The 27,962-nt window shown below is 40.9% G+C and overlaps 2 protein-coding genes across 2 annotated transcripts; both read right to left on the reverse strand.

Moving 5' to 3' along the window:
• Positions 1-920: 920 nt before the first annotated feature.
• rab38b (RAB38b, member of RAS oncogene family) lies at positions 921-7,416 on the reverse strand. Its single transcript, XM_076102498.1, has 3 exons — positions 7,102-7,416; positions 5,094-5,371; positions 921-3,244 (listed from the first exon to the last, which is right to left on the reverse strand). The coding sequence occupies exons 1-3, from the start codon at positions 7,328-7,330 to the stop codon at positions 3,095-3,097; spliced, it is 657 nt and encodes a 218-aa protein (XP_075958613.1). The 5' UTR covers positions 7,331-7,416; the 3' UTR covers positions 921-3,094.
• A 4,445-nt stretch (positions 7,417-11,861) lies between these two features.
• grm5a (glutamate receptor, metabotropic 5a) lies at positions 11,862-27,884 on the reverse strand. Its single transcript, XM_076101736.1, has 17 exons — positions 27,657-27,884; positions 27,426-27,559; positions 26,407-26,668; positions 25,735-25,849; positions 23,712-23,961; positions 18,677-18,912; positions 18,433-18,554; positions 18,224-18,348; positions 17,938-18,106; positions 16,569-16,695; positions 15,772-15,889; positions 15,399-15,585; positions 14,570-14,728; positions 14,341-14,466; positions 13,978-14,160; positions 13,686-13,855; positions 11,862-12,747 (listed from the first exon to the last, which is right to left on the reverse strand). Exons 1-17 carry the CDS (start codon positions 27,882-27,884, stop codon positions 11,862-11,864), a joined length of 3,597 nt encoding a protein of 1,198 aa, XP_075957851.1.
• Positions 27,885-27,962: the final 78 nt, after the last annotated feature.

Genomic DNA, 27,962 nt, shown 5'->3' on the forward strand with positions numbered 1-27,962 from the left:
TGAGCACTAAAGAGAACACAATATGCTGGGCTAGTAATCCAAGTAATGAATAGTTAGATCTGTGCCAGCTGTTGTCATGGGAAGAGTTAATTAATGGACCAAAACTTTGAGAATATTGTTCCAAATTGAAATGAATGTTTAATTGTGTTTTGTTTTTAATTGCATCAATGACACCCACTCTCACAACAACAGCTTGTTTCTAAAGGGGTGTGTAGGATTTTTAGGCATCTAGCGGTGAGATTGCAGATTGCATCCAACCTCTCCGCTCACCCCTCCCTTTCCAAGCATGTCTGAGAACTACAGTGGCCTTCAGGTAATGTAAAAACTCAAAAGGCTCTCGCTAAAGCCAGTGTTTGGTTGGTCCGTTCTGGGCTACTTTAGAAACACGTCGGTACAACATGGCGGACTCCATGAAGAGGACCTGTTCCCTGTGTAGATATGAAGGGCTAATTCTAAACTATCAATAACATAACCATTCTGAGTTTCAGGTTTTTATAAACTAATGAAAACAGTTATGAATATTATTTTCAGTTTCTGCCAATACATCCCCCTAAATCCTACACACTGTTATTTTGTGTTGAGTTATTTATGCCGTTTAGATGAATTCAGAAGACAACATTCTTCCAAAGTGGCGCTTATGGATCAGTTGTTGTATTGTTGGTGGGGATGTTTTTAACATGAGCCAATAGCAGACGACCAAATCTAATCCCTCAAGCAGAGAATAATCCAAGCAGTCATGTGGCTTCCTAATGAGAACCTGAGGGTCCTTGATCAGTGAGGGGACACACACACACACACACACACACCTACAGTGTGTATGAACTATAGTAATCATACTGTAAAAAGGGTTGTTCCAGGTTAAAGTTAAATGGCAAGAGTACACATTAAAGTCACATTATTGTGTGGCAAAAACAGGGACGTGTGATATGATTTCATTTATTTTTTACTACTTTACACTAAATATTGAAAAGAACAATGCACAAAAGGTGTAATCAGCAGTTTGTCTCAGTTCATTTGTGAGACAAAACATTCTATTGTTGAGCTACACAGAATGTGTGCGTGCATGCAGTTCTTTCTAGGATACTGCAACATCATGCTGATATCCCACGACGTCACACACCCTCATGATGAGCCCAACTAACAATGTGAAATTGTAATCCTGTGCAGAGGTCATTGTTCAGTCCCACCAGGCCCCAATGTGCATGCTGTAAATGGCCACCATAAGAACACATGACACTGCTGTGATCAGGCGTATAAATACTGTGCAAGCACTCCTGACAGCTGGACGACACAATGTAGCATTCGTCATTGAAAATGTCCTGTACATTTGTCTCAATGGCAACAGTCCACATGATGCAATTGATTTTATACAGGTCTGGCACATTGACCCAAGGATTTGAGTCACAAACACAAAACTTCACTGTCTTAAGTTACACTAAGAAAAAAGACAACATTGAGCAAAGTGGGTTCAATTACCCTGCCTTTCACAGACATAGTACCAAGTAAAACAGAGGTGCAAGGTCAGCAAAAAGAGGAAAACAACATTGTTGTAAGATCAATACAAAATACAACATCTCTGGGTGTGTAGTCGAGCCTGTGTGGGTTTATATAATATGCTGCAAATACTGTCGGCTATGTGAATCAGATAATGAGAGAAATAGGGAGAAGAGGGGCTGGGGACATATACTGCTAAAGAAAGACACTGAAAGCAGCCACATTTCTAGGGGACGGAGAATTTTTCAGGATACAAACAATAAGGATGGAGTGTAGTGGGAGAGGAGAAAAGGTGATGTAAAAAAGATACAAGGACAGGGAGGGAGAGTGCGTGGGTATGGGTGTGTGTGTGTGCTTGTGCCTGTATGGGAATAGCTTCTCACGGATGTTGAGGATAACCATGAAAAATGATCTAGTTACCATGGATACAGAGGGTTAGGCTTTGGCAAGTGAACTCATGAGAAAGTCCAGTTTACATCCAGACAATCACCATTTTCTTTCTGATGAAAAAAAAAACTCCGGAGATGCACAAATAAAATAAATGAATCACTTTGGTTAAATGTTGCCGTAAGATATAGTGGTTATGGAAATGAACTTTGTGCAGGACATCCACTCTCTTCCATTAACAAACAATCATGTCGAACAAACCTTTGATCACCTCAACCTGAACTACTCCAGTGGAACTAGAAAGACTAGTAACACCAGGCAAGCTCCAGCCTGTGTGTGTGTGTGTGTGTGTGTGTGTGTGTGTTCAACTGTCGTCCTTTCTTTGCCTCCGACCAAGTTGTTGCTATAAATACGAATATGTTGGCGACTTTGTCAGTAGCAGGAACAGTTTTACACATAATAACATAATACATTAACTAGCATTACTCTCATAAAAGCATGGAAATAACTTAAACGCATAATAAAAAACCATGTATGTGCAAAATTCACATAATTACACAGTCAATATTGCTTTCTCTGGCTCTGGTAGAATGAACTGTAAAGGAAGCCTGCATGTCAGTTTCTTGCACCGAGTGAAGGTGGAGGTAAATAGAGAGAGAACAGCATCACAACCACAGTTGCTTGAAATGGTGAGGAACCAAAAACACAACTCCGGTTTGCCTTTGGGGCGTGTTGCATCAGGCACGCTGGGAGCATTTACTCCGTTTGTTCAGTTTGGTGCAGCACGTTGAGTGCCAGTTGCCAGAACTTCTCCAAGTGAACTTAGAAGAGCGTGTAATCTTGAGCAGCTGAAAAGAACAGCTCCTGTTTTCTACGTTTAATAACCATGCCAAAGAGCAATAGAAAAGGGCTGAAGTTATACTCGTTTGTCTGCCAAAAGAACTTTTAACTCACAGTGTGATGAGTCACTAAAAGTCGTGCTTCTTACTTCTTAGTCCATGTGATTTTAGTTTACAAACTCTGTTTCTCTTGTAATTGGGCACTGAGAACACAAACAAACCACAAACACTCACCGAAATAAAATCTTCAACCCTGGTTTTGGACCAAAGAGGCCGATCTGTACTGTGTGTACTTAAGATTTCCTTGAAAAGCTGGGTGGTGTGCCTGTCCCTCTTTGTACTACTGTCTTTCCATTCTGTTCTGTCTCTTATCCTTATTTAGAGCAGCCAGAGCAGCTCATCTGCCTGTCGGAGTGAAGCTGAGGTGAGATGGTGTCTGGTATCACGCTTTTCAGGATGTCATTCTCTGTGGCCATGATGTGCTTTACCAGGAGGTTTGCAGCTTCAACGATATTGAGATTATCCTAAAAGAGAGAGAGAAAACTGTCAGGCATGGGTCTATCATTTTGTATTTCCTTCCCTTTTATAGCCTGTCGCGTTCAAGTATTGTTTCACATTTGTATTTCCTGAATTATATATCCTGTCTGATATTTTGATTGTTTAAATTTTTATATGACAAAAGAGAATAAAAAAAAAAACATCTATGATCCCAAGAAACAAATTGTGTCAAGTAACCAAAGTAAACATACGATTTATGGACTGTTGGAAAACATGATTTTAATGGATCTGTTTGGGATAGTTTCTAAAACACTCATCTCAGCTATGTCAGCAAAGCACAAGGTTCCAGCTTCAGCTGCCGTGCCGTTAGTATGCATCCTGTGCAGGCGTTAACCTACAGCATGTTCTAAATGTGGGTAACTAGCATGCTATCGTCTTCATGTGATTAACACCATGTGTGCACCTTAAAGTGTCTGAAACTACTACAAATGAATGCTGTAAACATGTTTTTTCTAACTGCTTCCAAAGAACAACGTGTGTGTGTGTCTGTTTGCGTAGCCTACTTCTGACATTTCTGGCTGAACCTGCACCTCATAACCTTTGACCTTTTAGAATGTTGAGTCTTGATGCCACAAGAATGGCAGCGCACTTATGCAGCTCCAGCCTCCAACACATTAGTGTCAACAGGGGATGTGTTAATGACAACAGTTTTTGTAGAATTTATAGCTGCGTGTAATTACTGCAGAGTTTTTGGATCAGTGTGTGGAACGAGGTTAATTCAAATTGTCATGCATTGCAGAAACGTACGTTTTGTTTAGATTATTTGGCAGCTCAGTCCTTACAAACATATACTGTACAGAAAGAACTTGTTCAAATATAAATGTTTGAAATTCTAGTCAGGCACGCCCTATATCATAAATACTATAATATATATGTGATGCACAAAATACCTACAATTTTCTATTGATTAAGCAGAATTCTTTTTTGAACACCAGGCAGATAAATCAGTTAACAATCCTCTAACTAAAATAGCTTGTTTTGACCCTGCTTTTCAAATTCCTCTCGCAGAGCCACTTTCCACGAGGATATGAAATTCCAGCTGGCTCTGTGGGGATGTTTTTCACTGACAGTAGGGATCATCTCCCAATCAGGTCACTTCAGAGTGTGACAGCCGCTCACTGCAAAGGCCTACCATCTGGCCCATTCATTAACATGTCGATGACTAGAGCAATACTTTGATGTTTTGGGAAACACATTCATTTGCATTCTACAATTATATGAAAAGATCGACACTCATGTCAAATATGAAGCTAAAGCCCTAGGCCAGTTAGCTTAGCATAAGGGAACTGGGCTTGGGTATAGAGGAATTGGAATTTTTATTTATACATAACATAAACTGTACACATTGCACTGCTACGTTCTTACGTGCCTGACGGCACGTACTTTGATTATAACACGCTATATGAGTTTTTATGACATTTTTCTAACATACTAAATGGTATTATGACTATTTACTTGCATACTTTATATGATGTTTTTATGACATACTATAATATAACTTATTATGACGTTTTTATTTTTAAAAATGTCATCACATCCTATACTGTGACTTTTGAGACATTTTTTCATCACATACTATACAAAGACTTTATTATGAGTTGCTACACTAACTTTTTTTGATGATGTTTTTCTGGCATACTATACGGCACATTTATGATGTGCGACCGATGCTTATGCCCGCCAGTGAAGTCAACCAGGCTAGCTGTTTCGCTCTATTTCCAGTCATTATGCTAAGCTACGCTAAGCATCTTCCTGTTCCAGGTTCACGTTGACAGACAGATATAAGATATAAGAATACCTCAGCCCTGGTCTCACCTTAGCCGAGGTCTCAAACCAACCGAGAAAGCCGTGGTCCTTGCAGAACTGGTCCATTTTGATGCCGTTGTTGGTCAACTCCCTGCCCTGGTCGCACTTGTTAGCCAGGAGCACAGTGGCAATGCTCTGTCCATTAGTCAGCAGTAGTTTGGAGTCCAGGTCCTCTTTCCACTTGATGACGGCCTCAAAGGTTGTGGACCGTGTCACATCAAACACTATGAAGGCTCCCATGGCTTCACGGTAGTACACTCGTGTCATGTTTCCAAAACGTTCCTGACCTGTGATGAACGAACACACGCACACAGGGAGCTTAATTCATTAGTGTGGCAACACTGTTATTACGTCAGCCATCAGTTTGATAAGAGCCTCTCATTGTTTTGCAGCAAAACAGCTAATGCAGCTGGCATTTAGCCGTTTTAGACCACATGCAGCAGAGCCTGCATTTTAATGAAACAGCACATTCCTGTGGTCTTACCGTCAGGTTGCACTTAACTAGATGGTCAATGCAACTGCTTGTTCCCGCTGATAATAGGCCTACTTAAATTACACCTGTAATGCCTGACTTGTTATGAAAATAAACTTTTGTCCCAGACTGTAGCGGTATTCTTACAATAAAATATAACCATGTAAAATGTCTGTGTTCAGCTATGCATGTATGGGTGTTCATCCATGTTTGAGTATTGTTGCAGGGAATAGAAATTAGGTGCAAGTTAGAACAGCTGTCAACAAGACATTCCCCTGGGAGAGTTCTGCTGTTTAATGGGAGTACTTGTTGGTCCAAAACTGAGCGTGTGCCGTGTAGGTGTGTACATCCTGCTTGTTTGACATACTATGCCCTCTCAGCAGAAAATGTACATGGTTAATAAATATTTACTTATGAGAGTCCATTTTGGCTTTGCTAGAAACACTTCTGACATGACAAAATGCTGCCTCATGAGTAGGAGGAAATGGAAAATCAGACAGGACATAGATGGGGAACTTCCCCCTTTTCGTGCAAGAGAATATATGACTTGCATTGCTCACAAGGAACCCTCATGCGCAGAGAGACACACGCATCACACATGTCACTTGACACGCTGTCATTCAGTAAATGTATGGTGCAATCTACAGCTTTACATTACTTCAAAGTACAACATGTGAAATGTACCGTAGAGTATAAGAAACCAGAATTCCTCAGCCCCTACTGAGTCTATCCCTGCTCCTCCTCACAAGGATACATTTAAAGCAGGTAGATGAGACTACATCAGATGTGACATATAATTGCATTTGACCGCTTGAAGGATGTGTCTGCGTGTGAGTTGTGAGTGACTAATGATGTTTAGCTTTTTGTTTTGGCTACAATGACACCCATGTGACTGGCCTTAAAATCTCCCTCACATGGGCCTAATCACATGAAGCAGCATCATACCTTGAATGAATGACTGAATGACAGTGTGCTGGTCTTCCCTAAGCACCATTGGCATTGTGAGCATGTAGCTCAACTCACAACAGAATCACTTACACAGTAACTAAGGTTTGTACAGAGTTCAAAAGTATCCTCTCAATAAAGATCTGGCCAGAAAGTCAGATGTTTGTGTGTGTGTGTGAGAGAGAGAAAATACTGCTCTTCACAATGACAGTGCATCTTTGAGCTGTGAATGTTTCAAAAGTTTACAAAAGTCATGTCTCACTGTCATTTTGAAGATAAGTCTTATCTTCCCCAAACCATCAACTTTTCAGGAACTATGACAAACTGCTTTGCAAAACAACATGTTTACTTTTTTTTCCAGTGAGAATATGAAGAGGTCCCTTAGTTCTTGCACATATTTGCCAAATTTAACACGAAAATATACTTTAAGCTTTAAATAGTGTGCAATTAAAATGCATCATACCAATCAATGAAGCTGAGCCCTACAGCTGCAGATAACTTAAAAGTTTTGAATTCTTGAAGTGACAGCAGGAGACAACTTTTTATACCCAGCAAATAAAAGACAATTCAACTTTCCAGTCTACTTCTTCACTGCCTCACCTGCAATGTCCCACAGTTGAAGCCGGACCGTGTCAGAGTCCCAGTTTAACACCTTCAGGGCGAAGTCCACACCGATGGTGGCCCGGTAGTTGGTGGAGTAGGTCTGGTGGACGTAGCGCCTGATGATGGAAGTCTTCCCAACCCCCAGGTCTCCTATAACCAGCACCTTGTACAGGTACTCCTTCCGGAGTCTCTGCATGCCGTTGGAGTGCGCTGACTGATTGGTCATCTCACTTATCGGATCTCAGGCGCAGCAGCTTCCACAAACTTTGGCTCGGTATGAATTCAGCTTCGTCCCCTCTTCCTGTCCCGTGTGTCTCCCTCTGGTGGGGGTTGGAGACGTGTGATCTGCTGAGGGGCTGTGCTTGGGAACTTGTGACCTCGGAGACGTGCGCACGGTTTACTAAAGGCGCAGCGTAATATACTGCCACTTTATGTGACTTTCTCAAATGTTAACCCTTTATGTGCTGCGTAATAGTCGCTTCCTTGTTTAAGTTAGCCGAAACAACTATAAGCTTTACACTGCAAAGGAGAGCAGGAAAGAGTGATACATCCTGGCCTTGTCTTTTTTGTAGTCAATGGTTTCCCTAATGCTAAATGTAGCTACACTTCCCACAGGTTGCCATGCCCCTGTTGTCTGGCCAAAATAGGGAATGAGCTCCTTAAATTTATGTGTAGATGCAGTTAGAAAATCAGTCGTATTGCAATTAATGCAGTGATGTCAGTTAGTCACCCTCGTGTAAAACTGCTCAGATTCTTGCAATGCAACTAGCAGGAGAAAGCAAAACAGTAATTAGATACGAGTGCTCCCATTTTAGACTTTGTTAAAAGGCATTTCCGGTATGTAAAAATCTTTATCCAATATATGTATTCCCCATATTTAGCAACACATCCAACTGCTGGATCAGGCATGTCAAACACAACAAAATATGCATTGCAGGTTGACGTTTACAGATTGGCACGCTTGTCTCTGGAAACACAGTCTGGGGCATGTGTTATGGTCACAGGAAAACATTGTACAAAGGATGCCATACCCAAGAGTTACTAAAGCAACAATATTTTATTCATAATTGATACCATAGATTAACCAAAACTATGAGAGTCTGGAGGCCTGGCCAAAAAGAACAAAAACACAGAGGAGTCTGGGCCAGCCGCACCAGGGGCTGTAGGACATACAATCTCCCCCCCCTTAATGATCAAAACTCAAAATAATTAATTAAGCCACAAAAACTGGACTACCGAACCTCCATCTTCAGAAGAAAATTTAAACCAGGGAGCAAAATAAATGACAGGCACAAGGCTGTTTAGTCTGAGAAGAGAAAGTATTACTCACCAAAGTTATAGAAATAAACACCTGCTTGTTTAAACAGACCCCAGACCTGGTACTATTTGCCATATCTCCTAGACAGACAGATGCAAAGAGGAGAGCAGACTCTTCATTCAGTCTGTATCTTCAGCCAGGTTTGCACTCTTGTTTGATTTATAGATTTATTCTGTTTGGCCAGTTATTAACTGTTTGCACTCTGGGCTAATCAACAATGGCTATTATGTAATGAGGGGTTGCTCACATAGCTAAACAGGACATAGTGACTCGACTAACATATACTTCTTGCCACTTTCTAGCTTTAGGTGTGAATTAGAGTTCCAATGATTCTATTCTTCCCTCTGGCCCCTGAAGGGAAATAATGCTAAAACTGTTGTTTTCTGCTGCCTTTAATAACACATGTGCCTTGCAAAATTGGCATTTTGGCTATTTTTTTGCATTACAACCTGAAATAAAAATTGAAACAAATATTCTGAAGAAAAAAACCCTGAAGATTGATGCATTTTTTAGTTTTCACCTACTTTGCTATGAAGCCCTTAAATAAGATCTGGTGCTACCAATTACCTTCAGAATTCACATAATTAGTTAAATTAAGTCCTCCTGTGTGCAATCGATCTGTCACATGAGCTGTCACATGAGCTGTCACATGAGCTGTCACATGAGCTAATGGAGCACCATTAAATCCATTGTTAAAAAAAGTAAAGAATATGGCACCACAACAAACCAAGGGAGGACCAATACTCACGGATCAGGCAAGGAGGACATTAATCAGAGAGGCCCCGGGCCCCATGCCTTCAAGCCAGATGTAAACCAAGCCAGAAATGTATAGCATGCGATATTCTGTGTTGTGTGAATCTAAAGTAGTCTGTAGGAGTGAGAGAAATCATGGTTATGGTTGTTTTTAGGCTGTGAGTTGTGGTGCAGTTGACTTATTACATCATATTGAGAGTGTGCCTATATTTTTTTCCATTCCATTTATATCAGTGAGGGTAGACTACAGTATGTAACAGCATATACCACCGTCAGATTTCAAGGAAAAACAACGAGTTGGTCCATTGAGGCCTTGATATCTCCCTGGGCTCTTCAAAGCTATTACGCTCTAACTATACACTTTGCCCACCATCTTGTGAATGTTAATTTCACTGAACAATTTTGGTCCACAATGCACGGCATAAGATATTATAATATGTTATTTAATAAAGAGTGCCCCAGAAACCCTATTTCTTGTTAGGTCTATTAATTATCGCCCCGTGATTTGACACAATTATCTTCTTATTTAGAGAAGGTGTATAAGTAAAATCGGCTTAGGAGGTGTATAAATAACTACCGCTGCACATGATCCAGTTTCTTAAAAAGAAATGTGACTCCTTAAAACACGATAATATAGAAAATTCGATTTGTAAGTGTCATTCAAAAGTCACTTTGAGACATTCTCTTCCAGTAAGTTACACTTTTGATTTTTTAAATAACTGATGAATAATTCCTCCAATAAAGAGCATTTACAGAGAATTACAAATAATTGTAAGAAACTGCATTGCATTTGGATGGAAACCTTTAATGCAGCACAAGTTTAAATAGTAAATTCTGGTTATTTGAAAGGCAAATGAAGAGATAAAACGAACAAATGTCTTCTGTAGATTATATCAGTGAATTATTGGCATAAAGCGTATGTATACACCTGCAAAATTGGCACAAACCTGCATGCAAATATGGCAATTGTCTATGGTGATTTTTACATCAACAGCCAGTAGAAAAACAGTGCACATAAAAAAAACAACCTGAATACATTCCTGCCTGTGTAAACATACAGAATGAATAGGGACTGAAGGACATTCGCTAGCTCCGCTTGAACATCATCATCTGCTAGCCTTTCAGTCCCTACTGTCATTCATCTACATCCTCAGAGAGGCCAAAATGCAGATACAAAAACAAGTATATTCATTGAATATTTTCAAGCATAATAAATAACGTAGTCAAAATCTCATGAATATTATAAAAAAATAATATATCCTCCTTATAATGCCTGAAACATGAGCCCATCTATAGAAACACAATGCCATTTACTGCAGGGAGACGTTGGCACATATGTAGGTAAAAAGCCAGGCTAGAAACCGCTGTTTCTCAACAGATGTCAGAAAAATCTGGCACACTTTCAGTTTGCTTTTCTCCTCCTAAAACTAATCTTAAAAACACATCAATATACACACACACTGATAGTATCATTAGTTTTGCTACTGTAGCTATTCATCTTATTGGTTTCACATTAACAATATCAAAAAGTAATTTATTACAAATATAACCAAATCTTGACATCATGCAAACTGGAAACAATTTTGAGCCAACAGACGACAGCAGTCGTTCAGCAGGTAGGAGTTGAATCGTAAACGTATTTCGGTTCAGACACATCATACATTCAGATAAATCACATCTAAAAGAAAGAATTAAAGAAAACAGCCAAGTAGTCCATCATCTCTTTAAAACACCTGATGGTGTTGTGTCTTTTGTTCTCAGGATGGTTTCATTCTCAGTACAAAGAGAAGGCTGTTGAGAACTCTCCACTCAGAAGAACCTGCTTCCTGATTTGCATACAATAATGCAGCATCTGTACACTTTCTATTCTAGCATCTGGATACAAAATGCTCGCTTATGTCTTCCAGGATTGACAACAAATTAGAGGGCAAGAAAAATGTGTCACACTTGACCTTTGGATTTCAGACAAAGTTATTTGAGCTATTTTCTTTTGGACAGATGCCTTCATGCTGATACAGTCTGCATCCACTCAGGTCTCAAAGTATTAAAGATTAGTCAACAGCAATTATATACAGTAAGCAATTAAAACTAATTGGTTTATGGTTATTTGAGATGCAAAATATACAACTTAAATACAACTATATTGAGTGTTACAATACCTGCACTTACCTAAACAATTCAAATGCCATTTCGAGAGTCAGTGTATGAGCCATTTTGGCATAATACAAAGAAAAACTGAACATGAATATTTGGTAAATTTCCCCACTTAAGATTGATAACCATTATATAATGAACTAAAAATGCAAAAGGCAATTTTACATGTTTTCTCAGCTTATCTCAGTATTTTCTTTGGGATTTGAAAAGTCAGGGACCTGTGTCAAGCATCTAAAATGCCCATAAGTGTGTTTCAGCTTTTTACTCACTTGGAGACAAACAATGAAGCACTGACATTGCTCGGCTTAATTTCAGCATTTAGAATGTGCAGTCTTGCCAATGGTATTTCTCCAATGTGTGAGTGAATTCATCCCAATCTGAAAATTTAATTTTAAAAAACGGCTTAAATATTCAGAATATCCACTTATAGAAAGGCATCCAAGAGTCTGGTCCGGTCTGAAGCATTTTCTTTAGAAATAAATACTCCATATAGAGTAAAAACAAGGAGAAAAAATGTGTAGCGAGAGCAGGTTTAGAGAGAGGAGGAGCTCTGGCAGTAGTGTCTCAGCAGCAGCTGGTCATACTCGGCCTCAGAGGCTGGAGACAGCGAGGGCGGTGAGCTGCCGCTGGAGCTCAGAGACGAGTCTCTAAACGGGGAGGGAGGCGTCAGAGCGACCAGCTCCTCCATATCCTTGGCTCGCCTGCTACTCACGCAAGTCCCGGCCAGGTGCTCATAAATCTTACCTGCTGGTCGACTCTCGCAGAGATTGGAGACGACCGCGACCTCGGCATATGTGGTGACAGTGGAGGCGGCCTGCTTGCTTCTGGATGTGAGGTACTGAGGTGGGCAGGGGGCGGCATCTGCAGCTGCAGGCAAAGCGGTGGTAGGTGAGGCGTTGGCGGGGACTCCCCCTGGCAGCATCATGGTGTTCAGCTCGCTGATGTTGGCAGTAAAACGATTAACCACACAGCTGATTTGGTCCATGATAGTGGTGCCCTGAGCCTGGCCACCAATCATCCCTATGCCGATGTCAACAACGCCTATGACACTAATGTCCCCACAGTCCACCATACCAACACCCTGGTTGTTGTCCCCACCTCTTCTCCTGACTCCAGCTGGGTTCTCAGTCTCGTAGGTGGGTAAGGCTTGTCCATCCTCTCCATCTTCTCCTCCCTGGAAACCCCTTGGTGATGGAGAGGGGGAGCAGCTGAAGGGCTGAGACACCTGTTGCTCTTCAAACTGCTCTTTGACACCTGTACCCGCAGGTGCATCTCCTCCTTTAGAGAAAGGCTTGATGATGGCTGTCTGGTTCGTCTCGACTACCTCCTTTTTCTTGACATGGAATGACATCCTCTTCCATATGTTTGGTCTGTAGCTGTGCTCATTCTGCGCCCATGTCACCGATTTCCCATTGGAACTGCAAAACACATGAAAGAGAATTGTTTACATTTGATGAAAGATTATTATAAATATGACAGATTCATCGTGTGATACTGCATATAAGACATTATGTGTAAACATGTACTGTATATTACTATCATACCAGGGTAGCTTTTTCATATTCTACTTCTTTCTACCATTTCTACCATCCCCCGTTCTATCTTTTGCTGTCTGAGTAATTTTACATCTCCCTCCATTTTGGTTTTTATCTTCCCTAGAAAGAGAAATCCTTAAAGGCAGTGTGTCACCTCTGGGAAAACTTAACCCAAATGAGGTTGCCTTTTCTCAGCTCAGGGAGCAGTTTTTCTTGGCACATCCAGCCTGTTGTAGTGGATTCAGCTCTGATTTCCCAAAGACAGTTTAAGAAGGAACAGGGATCGTTGTTTTCATGGAAATGCCTCAGCAGAGTTTTAATCTGTATACATGGACTCATGGACAGAAACACCTTAAATATAGGGGTGTCAGTTTAGTAGTTTAGATTGTGGGTACTATAGTTTATCTGCCATGTCACTACACACCTGCAGCTTTTCCCTCTTAGCACCCTCTTGCTGGACCATCCGTTTGGACCCTAGACCATTACTGAAAAAAGTTGAGGTAAAATGCTGAGTGATTGCAATGCAAACCATGGTTTTGCCAGTATTTTTATAGTGTGATTTTTAATAACTCATCCAATTTAATGGAGTGCCTAAGGCAAAAACTAATAATATAATTCATAGGATTTTGACTCTCTGAGAACAATCTTTTGCCACATTTTATATAGTTATCAATGGCAGAAAAAGAAGAAGGTGACATTATACAAATACTGGGGACATACAGGAGAAAACATAATTGAAGAGCTTCAAAATGCAGCATATGTAACACACAATATACTGAGCAAAGGTATTCATTGCTTAATACCCACTCAGGTCCCCATACCTGTTGTTGTCCTGCACAGAACCACGGCGTCGAAACAAGTTGGCCATGCTGCTAGAGGATTTGCCAGTCTTGGTCGTTTTCTTGGCATCACCTACATGCATGCGCACCACTGTGGATGTTGTAAAAGCACTCCGGACATTTTTCTCAGGCTTGGCAAGCATGATGTACACCTGAACACAAAAATGAATATCAAAAAAAACTATTCGCATTAAAAATGCCAAAGAAAGATTGACAATGAGTTTCGTGTGAGTTTTTCATTGTGATTCTGAGAATTTGAGTTTCCATTTCTTACCTTTGGGACAAACATGCAACAGAGAGCCACTGTGGCACTGAGGCTGACACTAAAGCACATGGTTATGATCTTGTAGTTAGAGCCAAAGTAAATAGGAACAAAGGCCAGCCAGATGATGCACGTGGTGTACATGGTAAAGGCAATGTACTTGGCCTCGTTAAAATTAGCCGGAACATTTCGAGTCTGTCGGAGAAAAGGAAGAAAGGACATTTTAAAGCAGTTTAAATTGAAGTAGAATCAACAGGATACAAGGGGAAGAAAAATGAGAAAAGGTCTGAGTGCAAACAAAGAACATTATGAGCCTGATAGAGAAAGTACAATGGGAAGGCCTGTGTGTTATTAACTGCTGTTGTGCTGAGGTACCTTGAAGGCGTAGAAGGTGCAGCTCAGGATAAGCAGGCCATTGTAGCCCAGCGGCGCCACCACCCCCAGAGTGGTCAGATTGCAGATCAAGTGCACCTCACGGATACTGGGGTAGTCATAGATCACCTTAGAGAAGAGAATGGGAGAGGTCACTGTAGCTGTATAAGTAAATGTAATTGAACATCCCCCACACTGTAAGACACACACATACACACACTCGCACACAAACCTCTGGTGGCTCTATGATAAAAAGTGCCACAATAATCCCAAACTGCAGCAGTATGAGTAGGAAGGCGATGACCAATTGTGCGCAGGCGGACATAAAGCGCGGTTTCTTGGTGCAGATCTTCTTCTTGCTGCCTGCCAAGATCCTCGCTATACGGTTGGTCTGGATCAAAAATAGATCAAATGGTTATGCAGGCTTGACTTACATCTACTGTGGATACTGTGAAAACGCTTGTGATTCATAACTATAATCCCCTTTTCAGTTTCCAGATCTTAAACATCAACCTCTGCCCACACACAGATAGAATTCTTACCTCCCTTACAACTGTCCAACTTCCAATCTCTGGAAGCAGCTATGTTACTCCTGCACCTATCCTTAGATAAGTCTATTCTATCTTCTATTAATGCTAACAAAAACCAAAAAACTTTGGATTGCGATAGTGGACAAGTTGTACGATCAAATGTGTCAGTTTGCAACATCATAGACGTCTCTCTCCTTTGCCGAAGCCTCCAACATATATTGTATACTCTAACTGCATGTTCCTCCTTTTGGTCCTCTGTTGACTTCTGAACCTTCTATTCAAGTGTATGAATCTTAAATCTTGAAGCCATTTAATTTAATCTTTGATTTGAGGCTGTCAAGATAACTTTTTACGGTATGGAATAGTTTGATACGCTGTAGAGTTCAATAGAACAATCAAAATCGGCTAAGGGTGGTACCTTTGGGCTTTAACTCACAAAGTTTGACAGAAAGTGAATCATGATACTAACTTGTACTACGTACACTGGGTTTGTTCCTCTACTTCATGGCAGCAAAACAAAAAAGAAAGTACCTTGGTGACCAGCGCGGAGTAGCTCATGGCAGGGGACAGGCCGATTCCCAGCCGCTGGAGGTAGCAGTAGACTATGTGGGGCTTGGCGATAAGGCTGAAGGTGCACAGATAGCCCAGACATATTCCAGCCAGGATGATGTAGCAGAGCTCACGACTGGATGACTTGACCACTGGAGTGTCCCAAAATCTACAGATGGATCAAATGATATCTAGGTTCACAAAATTGTTAAAAGGCAGCTGGAGCAGTAAAGGTGTTACTTTTTAACCCATTACTGCGTTGGTTCATGTTAGTGCGGTTGAAGTTGGATACATTTTGACACATTGATTTTTACTATGTATGTACATGAATAGTAAAGCTGTAGGATTCAATTACTTGACGAAGACAGAAGTAACAAAAAGTGTAGCCATGAGGCCCAGGCAGGAGAAGACCACTGCAGCAATGGGCTCTGGATCCCCCCAACGCACATACTGCACAGGGATTGGCTCACAACCTGCAGGATACAGAGAGATCATGGTAGCAAGAAAGGAAGACACAGACAAGTTTGATTTGTCTAAAAGAGTGATAGTATAAGGACGTTTGTTCATGTATTTGTATGTAAGAGCTTCAGAGCTTATAGTGAAAGCAGCAAACGAGATTCACTCATACTGCACTGTTTACTGTGAACAACAACTAAGTTGTTATGTGTAAAATATTCAGTTTATGATGCAGTGGTCATGAGAGTTGTGAAAGATTAAAGAGATCTGTAAAGGAGAGATGAGGGATCATAAAGGGATAGATCAGAGGGATGACAGGTTAAGCACACAGCTGTTCTCCTCAGGAGGAGCCACATGAAAACTGCCTTCATGTGTTTTATAAATCTACAGAGGAGCAGGATTTGTAAACAATAATTTGTTACAACAGGGTGAGGAAAGGGTTTCAAATTGTTTTTGACTTTGGAGTTAAGAACTTTGGCTGCAGCCAAATCCCAAAAGTATTTGTGTTAAGATAAGATAAAATAAGATAATCCTTTATTAGTCCCGCAGTGTTGATTTCTGTGTCAGGATGTTTGCCAGTTTGTGGCAGGGGATCTTGGGTGCACCATGAGTGCATGACCCAAATTCAGGGCTCTTCTGGTCTGTTTGGAAATCTTGTATGTGCGAGTAACAGACACACAAACAAAGTGTATTTACCAGTGAGGTCATCAGTGGGCCAGAAGCCAAGGACACAGGCTCGACAAGTGTACTCATCAAACACAAACTCGTTCTCCTTGCAGGGGGTGCAAGTCCAACAGCAGCTCACCTCTCCTTTACGGATCACCTGGACACGCATACACACACACACGCACACACACACACGCACACACACACGCACACACGCACCAGTATGAGAAGGACGGAAAGGTCTCAAAGCCCCAATGGCATTTTTATGTAGCTAATCTTACACTCTGACTGCCCGAAGGGCAGGGAAATGAGGATTTCTCTGTCAGGGGATCAAAGGAAGAAAAAAAAGAGAGATGTGTGGAATAAATGTATCCTCATTAATAAAAAAAAAACCCGTCTCTTTGTCTTATCAGCCCTTCAGTGTGAAAATAAGCTGAGGAGAGAGGAGGCATGGTGGGTCAGTGGTTCATGCTTTCACTTGCAGAAAGTTCTGGGTTCATATCTCTTAGTGGAACTTGCATGTTTGCCTGGGGTTCCCTTGGGTGCTCCCGTCTCCTCTCACAGTCTAAAGACATGGAGGTCAGGAGATCTGGTATACTGCTCCTGAGTGTGAACATTTTACATGTTACTGTAGTTCTGTGATAGGATTCTGGGACAGGCTTCATGGACGGGTAAAAAGGAATAGTTTAGTGAGCAGAACTCTGAGAGAATGTGTGAGGTATTTTCTCTTTAGAGAAATGCATTGCCGATGTGATAGGAGCTAGGGGAACGATTGCTATCTTTTGTCAAACTCAGCACAGGTCAGAGAGAGGCAAGCAGTTGGTAGATTGCAAAGCTAGGAACGTGGGCTGTGGTGTAAGGTCTGAAGGTGTGAACAAGCAGATCTTCTTCAAAGCATTTGTCTGGAGTTTTGAATTCCCTACAAGCTGCCACATTATCTGGGAGTCAGTGTAGAGTGTGTAGGAAGGGTTTAATGTTAGAGACTTTTTGGGATAATTAAGAGGAGACAGACTGCATTGTTCTCCGTGATTTGGAGAAGCTGCAGGGAGTTACAGAAACCCAGATGGGACATGATTAAAGCTTGAACAAAGAGCTTTGCTGAGTCCCTGATGGGGTGTTGGAGGATGTGATTGGATTGATTTTGCAGATTGCAAAGCTGTGGTCGCCGGCTATGGCTGCTGTGTGGGTCTTTTCTTCAGTAACATTATTATACTGTGTGTTCTCTGTTCTATAGTGAATATTGCTTGAAGAGGTTGCTACATACTTTACTGCATGCATGCAAATAAAAGGTAGATACAGTAGATAAAAATGTGTTGAAATTTTAAGAAATTAAACAAATCAATTTTAAAGCAAAAATCTTGCTCGACAATATCAAACTGTGTGTTGGAGTGGTGCATACCTTGATCTGTGCCTTCTGGCAGGGCTCAGAGCAGACTGACTGGATGATTTCACTGTTGTTACTCCAGATCTCCTCATCGTTCATCTTTAGGCCACCCTGATCCCAGCTTCCCACATGGATGTAAGAGTACTCATCCTCGCCTGTGCGCTTGAAGTTCATGATTTCATACCTGAGGCACATATATTGTGAGCATGAAACAGCAATATATATGTGTGTATATATATGTATACACTTTATATATATATAACATTTCTTTCCCTCTTTCCTTCCCCAACATAGTCCTTACCTGCCAGGTGAGTCTCCACTCTGGTCAAAGTGGATGGCCTCCCCAGAAACACCAGTAAAGTTGGTTCTCATCAGGAATTCCAGCAGCTTGCGGCCATCAATGGGTCGCATGATCTCACACAAACCCTGTCATCAGAGGAGGAGCAAACACGGTCAATACTGTCAAGCCCAATGTGAGAGCATAAATGTGCACATTGTTCATTATGGTACCTTATATCCTGGACAGAGGGATTGCTGCATGGCGTGCAGACCGTAAGCCATTGAATAGATGGCATTTATGACGAAGCCCATCTTGGTGTCTTGGGCATACTGATGGCGCAGAGACTCTCTCCCTGTGGAGAACAGAGACCTGCTCATAAGAACAAACCCAGTCACTGTAATCTAAACTGATGTTGAAACATTTAGGGATGTGAATACAGTGAGGGAGGTGTGTGGAACATGATGTTGTACTAACAGGTGCAGGTGCGGTTGTACATGCTGCTCTCCTGCGGATGCCCCCTCAACCTGCACTGGAAGCGATGTTGCCAGAACTCGGGGAACCAGGGGTTTCTCAGGTTGGCGTCAGGCTTCAGGTTCAGGTAATAATCGTCGAACCAGGTCACGTATGCCGACTTTAACTTTATCGTGATTCCACCAGCTGCCTCCCTCTGGTAGCCATCTGTCACATCAGACCTGTCTGCCCAGCCATCACTGGACAGGAGGGGGAGAAAGAGGGACACAGACAAGGTACAGCAGGTTGTTAGCTAGAATAAAGATCGGTCAACAAGATTTTATATTTTACCAGGTTTTTTTCTTTTTTCTTTCCATCTAAGATTTTTTTCTCAAAGGCTATTGATTACATTTTTTAATTCAAATGCTGAGATATATAGTAAATGCATACATGCAAATAATAAAACAGACAATCGCACTTTTTTTAAAATAGAAAATCTTTCTTATTCTTACACAGAAACCAGTCATTTACATATACAGCGCATTGAGTACCATTTTGGCATCTTGCTAACTTTTGCTCAGTATTGCAACCCACACCAATATTTGACGGTTGATTCAGCACCATCACCTCAGCAAGACTTGACTCAGGAAAAGTTGTTATTATCTGTTATCTGGGAACCGGTAAACCTGACACAAATAATTTAAAGGCAGACATTCTGCCTCTATTGTCCATTACAAGGAAGACCTCTCGGTAACATCTGTCCTCATACTAAAGTACATTGCAGCATTGCGATTATGACGTTGATGCTGAAGAATAGCTCCAACCCTAACCAACACTATAGTTACGTACTGGGGTTCTTCTATACTTAGCCTTGAACCTGGTTCACAATTACACCGTAAGAAACTGGTTTCATCAACAGAGGAATAGCAGGGTGGCTGGCATCTTGAAATAGCCCATCTCAGCATTCCAAGATGCAAATCTTACAGAAATACCCAACATTAGCTCATATTAAACAAGTTGAGCCGAAATATCTCAGAAATCAAGGATTTAACAAAATAGAGGATTAGGGTACAACAGGTTATGTAGTCTAAAATGGACCCCTTAATAAAGAGGTCCATGATGCATTTTCAATGTAGCCTGCTGTAAAAAGCTTTAGTTAGTGCCTATGGTTATATTTTGTGCCAGTGTTACACAGATTGAGAGAGACAGGTGGTGCGTCGCAAAATGAACCTAATGAATGCTCTGCAGAGAGTTACAGTAAAATTAAATATGTATTATGATGACTCAGATGTACCGACACAAGACTCACTGGGTGATAAAAATATAAAAGTATTTGCTCACACATCCAAGTTTGAAGAATTGCGAAGTGTCTTTTTAAAAGTATGTTCATGTGCAAAGATGACTTGAAATAAACATCAAGGGATCAAAGGTTGATGGTGCTGGCAGGACTTGGCCATGCTGTTGATTTATAACTTTGAAATGTTATGTAAAGGATTCATTATTTGTTTCATTCTAAAGGCAGTTTGGTACAACACCTTCTTACTATAATTACAAAAAATACCTGATGCTCAATGAACTACACCAGACATACATCATCAGCCTGCAGCGTTTGCAAACGCATCTGATCTGTTATTTATTCAAAAACACTGTGGGCTTGGCCTAAAAAAAGCTGTCTTGTCAGTGAGCTGAATAGGTTTCTACTCCGTCTATTATCATTCCTCCCACTAGACGCTTGTCTACGATCAACAAAGACAGAGGGCAGATGATTACACCTCCACACACGTGCATAAATGGGAACACTCATACCTCGCTGACACAAATAAATGCACCCATCTCCTTCTAACTGGCAAGAAAAGCAAAATAACTCATTTTTGAAACTGCGCTACCCAAGCTCGAGTTATACAACAGTAGTGTGGGTGTTTTTTTTTTTATGATGCCTGGTTCTCTAGGTGAGGTAGGAGATCATTTCATAACACATCCTTAGAGAAGCGAGCACAGAAATGGTATAAAACTGGACAGGAATGGAAATGAAAAGCATGGATGGCTTTGACTCTGGATAGTTTGAATCACTCTTGAACGAGAGCTCTGAAACCCACACAGCGACCTTGGAGGGCAATATGGTGCATGCAGCGTGTTGCTACACCACCTACAAGCTTGAAGACACACACAAGTGTGCGCTCACACATACACACACTTACTCACACGTGCTATTTTTTCACCGCATACAACATAATACTGGTCAGCTATCCAGCCGTATCTTTTCTGAGTGGATACTTTGCATTGTAGTGGTACGAACTTGAAGCTGGAAATGGGTCCATTTCTAAAATTAAACTGAACAAGATGAAGTGAATCTTTTAGTATAGTACGTCAAAAAAATGTCATCAAAAAGCTTTAGTATAGTATGTCATGAAAAACATAGTCATAGTATCGTTTAACGTCATAACGGTAGTCAAAACTTTTTACAAGTCAAAATAACTGTAGGTTACAGTAGCCTATGGACTGTTAGAACATGCTAAAAGAAGCACATATGACTCGAAGCAACCAATACTTATAAGACTTTCTTCTCAAAATATTACAACTTTTTCATTGTTCCTGCCCTAAAACTGCGTCATTGACAAGGATCAATGGAATCAGGATCAATGGAGATTATTTGGAAATGAATCAGCTGATATGTGGATAGGTTATGAGATAAGAGTAAAGCATAATAAAGTTCCCCCTGCTTCCTCAAATTGATAGAAAATGCCCAATTGATCAATTTAAAAAGATTTGAAACATTTTAGCAAGACAAACCCAATATGTGACACATGGATTAAACTCTAATTAAAAATGTTTCTTTGATTAAAACAGTTTCTACTTTGATATGAAATGTTCGAAAGTGTGTGAATTTATTTTTAGTACAAGATGATTTTGTGGCAATAAACTTGGGAGTCGCACCAAATGTATAACAAGATGAAGAGTGTACAGTCATGCTAACGGATCTTTGAGGCCGTACTTTAGGCTGAGTGGTGAGCTACATGCTGACAATGACAATGCTAACATGCTGATGCTTAGCAGGTAATGCGTACCATGCCCACCATCTTAGTTAGCAGCATGCAAACATTTGCTAACTAGCGGACACAAAATACAGCTGAGGGTGATGGGAATGTAATTAGCTTTGCAGGTATGTGAAATGAAGTTAAAGGTGTCCAGTAATACGTACAAACAAATCTCAAACATCAAATATTGAAACTGAATTGATTACACTGAATCATCATCATCATCATCGTTGAAGAGAAATCGGTAGCTGTTGGCAGTAGACAGCTTTGCTTAGTTTACAAAATACCAGCGTCAGTAACTACAAACCTTTGAACTGAACTCAACTGTACAGGATTTAAATCAGCAAAGTGCTTCGCGATTTACACCTCTTAACATACAGTGTATCAAAAAAACCTATTGGACCAGATTGAATTTTTGACCTAATGGTAGGGCTTGATGAAAAGTTAAGGGATCATCAAAGTTACTAAAATTCATCTTGAGTGCGACATAAATTTGTGTCAAATTGAAAGGCAATATACCCTAGAGTTGGGCAGATTTCACCATTGCTTTCTGTCCAAACAATCTGAAGACAGACAGTGGCTTGGATACAACGGTTCAAAATTGGCTTAAGCAGTGCTGGCTACAAAACAGCAAAAAAAAGAAAATAATTACCTGCTCCTTCAGTCTCTCTCTTTCTATAAATGGATGTTTGAATGCACTGCACACACACGCACAAAGACCTGGTGACAAATCCTCCAGGCTAACATCAAAAGGATAGTTTGTGAGGGCAACACTAATAACAAGAATGGTAGTGGAGGCAACAAAGTGAGGTCAGAAACATGATGCTGAAGGACAGAATAGGACACACACATAGTGCATGCTCATATAAGATCTTATCAAAAGTGACACAAATTTGCCACCTTAACAGTACATCTCGTATCTAATCACCAACAAAACAGAACAGCAAGGAGAAAAATCTTAACAAGTTAACTATGATCTTTAATAAAGAACAGATGACACCTGTCTGGAAGCTCTGTGTGGTAATATGGATGAGAGAGCAGGATGTTTTGCAATATGTAGTTCAAGGTTATTTTATGTTTCCTGCTGTCAGATTTGAGCGACAGCCTACATATGTGGCTCCTAATGAGGGAACGCATTTTTAGAACACGAGGGACAAGACTGAGCTAGAGAGCTAACCCTTAAAATAAAACACGTTATTCTCGGAGAGAGTGAAACCTCCTACTAAATCAACCCCTTCTTTCATGCGCATCTTTCTTCCCCTTGTGTTTTTAATTGCACGTTGTCTCTCCTGCATCGCATGCCCAGTCTTCAACATGTGTTCTGCCAAAATTAACCTATGAATGAACCATTTGAAGTTGTAATATATCCCTAAAAGAAAATTGGAAAACCATCACTGCCTCATCTATTCGTTTTTGTCTATTTAGGTGGCCTCTTTTAATAAGAAATCCCTGATATGCTGACTTTATTTGACTCCCAGCTCTAGCTCTTTTCTGTTGTCCTTTTGTGACAATGAACATAACAATATTATACTAATTAATATTGATTTATGATTATTTTACTGCATTTCTCTATAGGGATTATAGAGCTAAAGGATGGTCTTACTTAGAATTATTATTTGGAACGGTAAATATAAACAAAGCAGGCTTGGTTAGCCTTCCTTAATGATAGCAACAAGTGCATCGATACGGACCGAATAAAAAAGGTAGTATGAAGTACCGAATCAAATTTAGATAAGCATACATTTGCATATTACTAGTGTGATCCAAGTCTGTGTCACAGTGTCATGTAATCACAAAAGAAGTTCGTTAAAAATACCTTGACCATCCCAGACCACCATGAAGTTGATGGATGCGATGAAGATGATACGAAGAATGACGATGAGAGGACAAAGATGGCCCCAGTGGAAACAAACACATCTTGTCTGATGATGCTGGACATGAAAAGAGTCTGGAGTCATTTCTTTTAGCCTCCAATTGAAGCAAAAACACGTCATAAATTCTACATACTACAATTCTCCACTCACCTTCCAACCAGCAGAAACTCTCCCACCAGACGCTGTCGTCTCATGGCCATCAATATGCCTCGGACCGTCATGCCCTCGCAAAAACAGGCCACAACCCTGGCTTTGGGTAAGTGGGCTCGTAGCTTCTGCAGTAGCTTATCAAAGCTCTGTTCCCCAGCGTTGCTGTATATCTTATCAGAGTGGGCAATGCAGATCCCCTCCTTTGCTGCCATGTCTTTAAATGCTTCCATACCACTCTCACCATAATTACCTATGGAAGGGAATACATGAAAGTAATTCACTGCACACACAAAATCTGGGATTTGTTACCCAATTAAAGCAATCAAACCAGATGATGGCAGTTGCTTTTTTTTTTTTTTGCATTATCAAAAAATCATCTACTTCTATACTATATTATACTATACTTATCTTGTTTGTTTTTGTTTTTGTGTTCCCCTCTCTTTCACTCTGGCACAAATGCTCTCTTGCGATTTTGTGAGACACACACAGACGCACGCAAACACAGGGTACACGCTCACATACACTGGTGTAATGCCAGCACAACACTTGGGAATCGAGTAAATTTGTCCCCATTATGGCAGCTGTCAGGGGTTACATTCTCCTGTTTTTGCTGGAAATGAGGTCATCTACTTTCTGTTGCTAAGCAAGTGTACTATCACTCTGGGCATGACACTGTTTGAGGCATCCTTCTCATTAATACTACGAATGCGTTTTACTCCCATATGTGGCATGCCTCCTTGAGTGGTAACATCTTTTTGTCTACAGGTCTGTTGTCTACAGGTATAGGCAAAATGTAATACAAAATAAGATGAGCAGTACAGTGTTTGATAGCCACAACCATAACCACTGGGGATTCTAGCAAGATAGTCTGCATCATAAACATTAGAACTAAGGCTTTTCTTACAATGAGAGCTACTTATGACGTGAGGTTTTATCCTGAAAGAGAATATTTGGCATGCAAAAGACTTTTTTTTTAAAATCCTTCTCTGCAACAGTTTGGTGTCTATATGGAATAAACCGGAATGATCCAGTCAGGATTTAGCACTCATTCCTATCAAGTGGGATTTATTTCATAAACATATGGCCTTGAGACATCAATAGATTCAAAAAGAAGCAAAAAATTGAGCGAATTAAGAGCGTATGAAATATTTTGGTGTTTGATATTGAGAATGATGGCAATACGATGCATTTTGTTTCTGAATAGGTGGGATTAGTGATTCAAGGGCTGGATCTTTTGAATTTGTGATAACCCTGTGTGTTGATATTGCCTAGACGTCTACAGCAGGGGGTGGGGTTGCTTTGGGGTGAGAAGTGGTGATCAGCCTTTATCTGCCCTACAAATTATCATATTCACTTGTGGTGACAAAAAAAAAGAAAATGACGGTGTGATCATCCATCACACCGTGAGGACAACAATAGAGATGCAACTTTATCCGCCTCTTTTCATATGGTTTTTTCTCTCTTAAATCATCTATATTTTTCACTGAATCAAAAAGTAACATATAGATAGGACAGAACAATGTAATAAAATGCAAATCTGATAATAAGTAACTGTTGTGAGAATGTGATCAGTGGCTTAAGCCTTACTGAAATCAGTGGACAGAGCACCATGATAACCAGAGAGTTCAAAGCCCTCGGCAGATGTTCCCTGGGAAGCTTTGCCAATGATGAACAGGATTACATAAAATAAATAATCACAGCTAATTTCACATGGATTTCTTATTCATCCCATAGATATAATGGCTTCCACTGTACAGAGTAGCATGGTATGCGTGGCACTGCCTTGCACATACATTGTTTTTCCATTTCTGGCCCAATAGAGATTATTATAAGCTTCACATTGTATAAAACTACAAATAATTGAACAGATGCAACTGATAAACAGGCAGCTCACAGCTCATGAGCGTAAACATCATAAATGTTGTTTAATACGTGTGTAAATAATGATGAGATAGGGAGATGAAAGGAGAATGATAGAAATGCCAAATGCAAGGAGGTAACACACATGCATGCACAGTCTCACCCTCTGTGTGTATTGCGGACACGAAGCTCCAGTTGTATTTCTTGACAATGTCCACCATGGCTTTGGCCTGTTGCATATCTGACGGCACCACCCTCATGAAATACTTAAACAGGCTCTGTTGGAAGGAGTTTACATGTTCACAAGTCTGGCAGTATTCTTGACAGCATGTCTACACATGCATCCATAATAAACCCGATCACAAACCCCATTCCATTTTATCGTCCATCGACTTCCAGACGGTGTTTAGAGCAAAGGACAGCAGCGATGTTTTAGCAGGATACTGCATACAAATCTGGTATACACATCCTGTCTAATTGTACATTCTTTAATATATTCTATCTGGCCTTCAATCACCAGCTTTCCTTCTATTGCGATGTGAAAATCGTCCTTGAGATAGGCGAGGAAATATCTGCTTTTGTTGTTGTCATGGCTACATTATCGTCCTCATACAACATGGTTGCAAGTCAGGTTACTTTGTAAAGTCTACACTGAACTTAAAAATGTAAAAAGCAGACTTAAAGTCTCTTCAAGATGATTTCCATCAAACCTCAAACCAGTAACTGCCGAGAAAGAATACAAATATCAACGTTTGATATGTTTGCTTGTAATTCAATGTGAAGGTTTGACGTTTTCTCAAACTTTGATGTCATTGTTTTTGTTAATTGATCTTACCTTGTCACTGAGATCCATGCTGGTGGCTGAGTAAGCGATCTGTGGGATGTTGAAGAGCTGGAGGAGATTTTGCACCTGGATGGCCACAGAGCTGGATCCTGGTCCAATCAGTCCCACAATGGGCTTCTTCGACTGCAGCAACATGCTCCCTGCCTCGGCAGTACACCTGCCCTGGCTCTCCTCCTCTTCGTTGAACACGAGTGTGTCCCGGATGAACTCAATGCTCTGCTCCAGCGCCACTGCAGAGTGCCAGCATGAGTCCCTGGTATAGACAGATGGAGTTCAATGTTGTTTAGGCAAGCAGAATGGGAATACGAATATCGCTTGGAGAAGCCAGTTGGATGCTTTTTAAGAACATAGTCTGCACCTCATGCAAAAAAAACCAACAATTTTTAGAGCAGTGAGAAATCTGTAATCCAAAGTTCAGCCAAAGCTAATATGAGCTTTCAGCAGTCTGAGTCAGTCAAATCAATCCTCCAAATCTGTTTTAGTACAAATTTGTCTTTTTTTGTTTCCTTGCTGAGATGCAGTGGTGAGATACTTCCTGCTAGTCACATGTAAGTCAACATCAAATCAACCATCAATCAGCCTCTTATTGGTTTCAGCTGAACTTTAAAATGATTGTTGTGCTGTGGATTCAGTCCCTCATTTGTTACGGTGTAGTTGCGCTTGGAAGGGTTCACTTCACTGCCCTTATGGGGAAGAGGAATGATTGAGGCAACTAACTCCTTCAACATTCATATGACATTTGAGTGGTGTAGTACCTTTAATTTGAAATAATCGTCACCTGTCCTTTGAATTTAAGGCAATATCTCCAACCTGTTGACTTTTTGTCAGAGTTGTATGCCAAACCTCTGTGTATTATCCCACTCCTTGCGTGATGGCCTCTCTCTCAGACAAATGTATCACAATTCTTCATTGTGTCAACACATGGTCCTCTCATAATTCAACAGTATCGGTCCTTAACAACAACAACAACAACAACAACAACATCAGAATGTTTGTGTATGGTTTCTGACCTGATCTCGCAGCCCAGGGTGATATTCGGGAGAATAGCGGGGTCTGCGTTGATTCGATCCAGAGTGTGCAGCATGGCCTCCACTCTCTGGATCCCATACTGCTCACGCACCGCACCACACTTTCGCTCATGGACCTGAACAAAGTTTTACACAACTGAGATCACTAACATTTATCCCATATACACAGGTGGAGACGATGAGCACATACACAGAAACACACAGAGCATGTACCTTGTCTGCAGGTGGTTGGTGGTGGACGGAGAACAGAGCTCCTATGATGATGTCACCAGGGATGTGTGTCAAAACCCTTCTCTCGGTGTTCTGAGCATTGACCCCACCCTGCTCTTTCAGGCCCAGCCAGCTCAGATCAGCTCCCAGTAACACACTCACTGCTACCAGCCTCACATATAACCCTAATCTATTTCCCATCCCTGTGTTCCTCCTTGCACCTCCTGTCATCCTCTGTCCTCTTAGAGCTGACGTTCAGATGAATGTGCTGTCTTTGGCATGGTGCTTGTAGTGCCTATAGGGTAAAGG

The sequence above is a fragment of the Anarhichas minor genome, unplaced genomic scaffold, assembly GCF_050575085.1.
Source record: "Anarhichas minor isolate MPS153535 unplaced genomic scaffold, ASM5057508v1 ptg000027l, whole genome shotgun sequence".
NCBI lineage: Eukaryota > Metazoa > Chordata > Actinopteri > Perciformes > Anarhichadidae > Anarhichas > Anarhichas minor.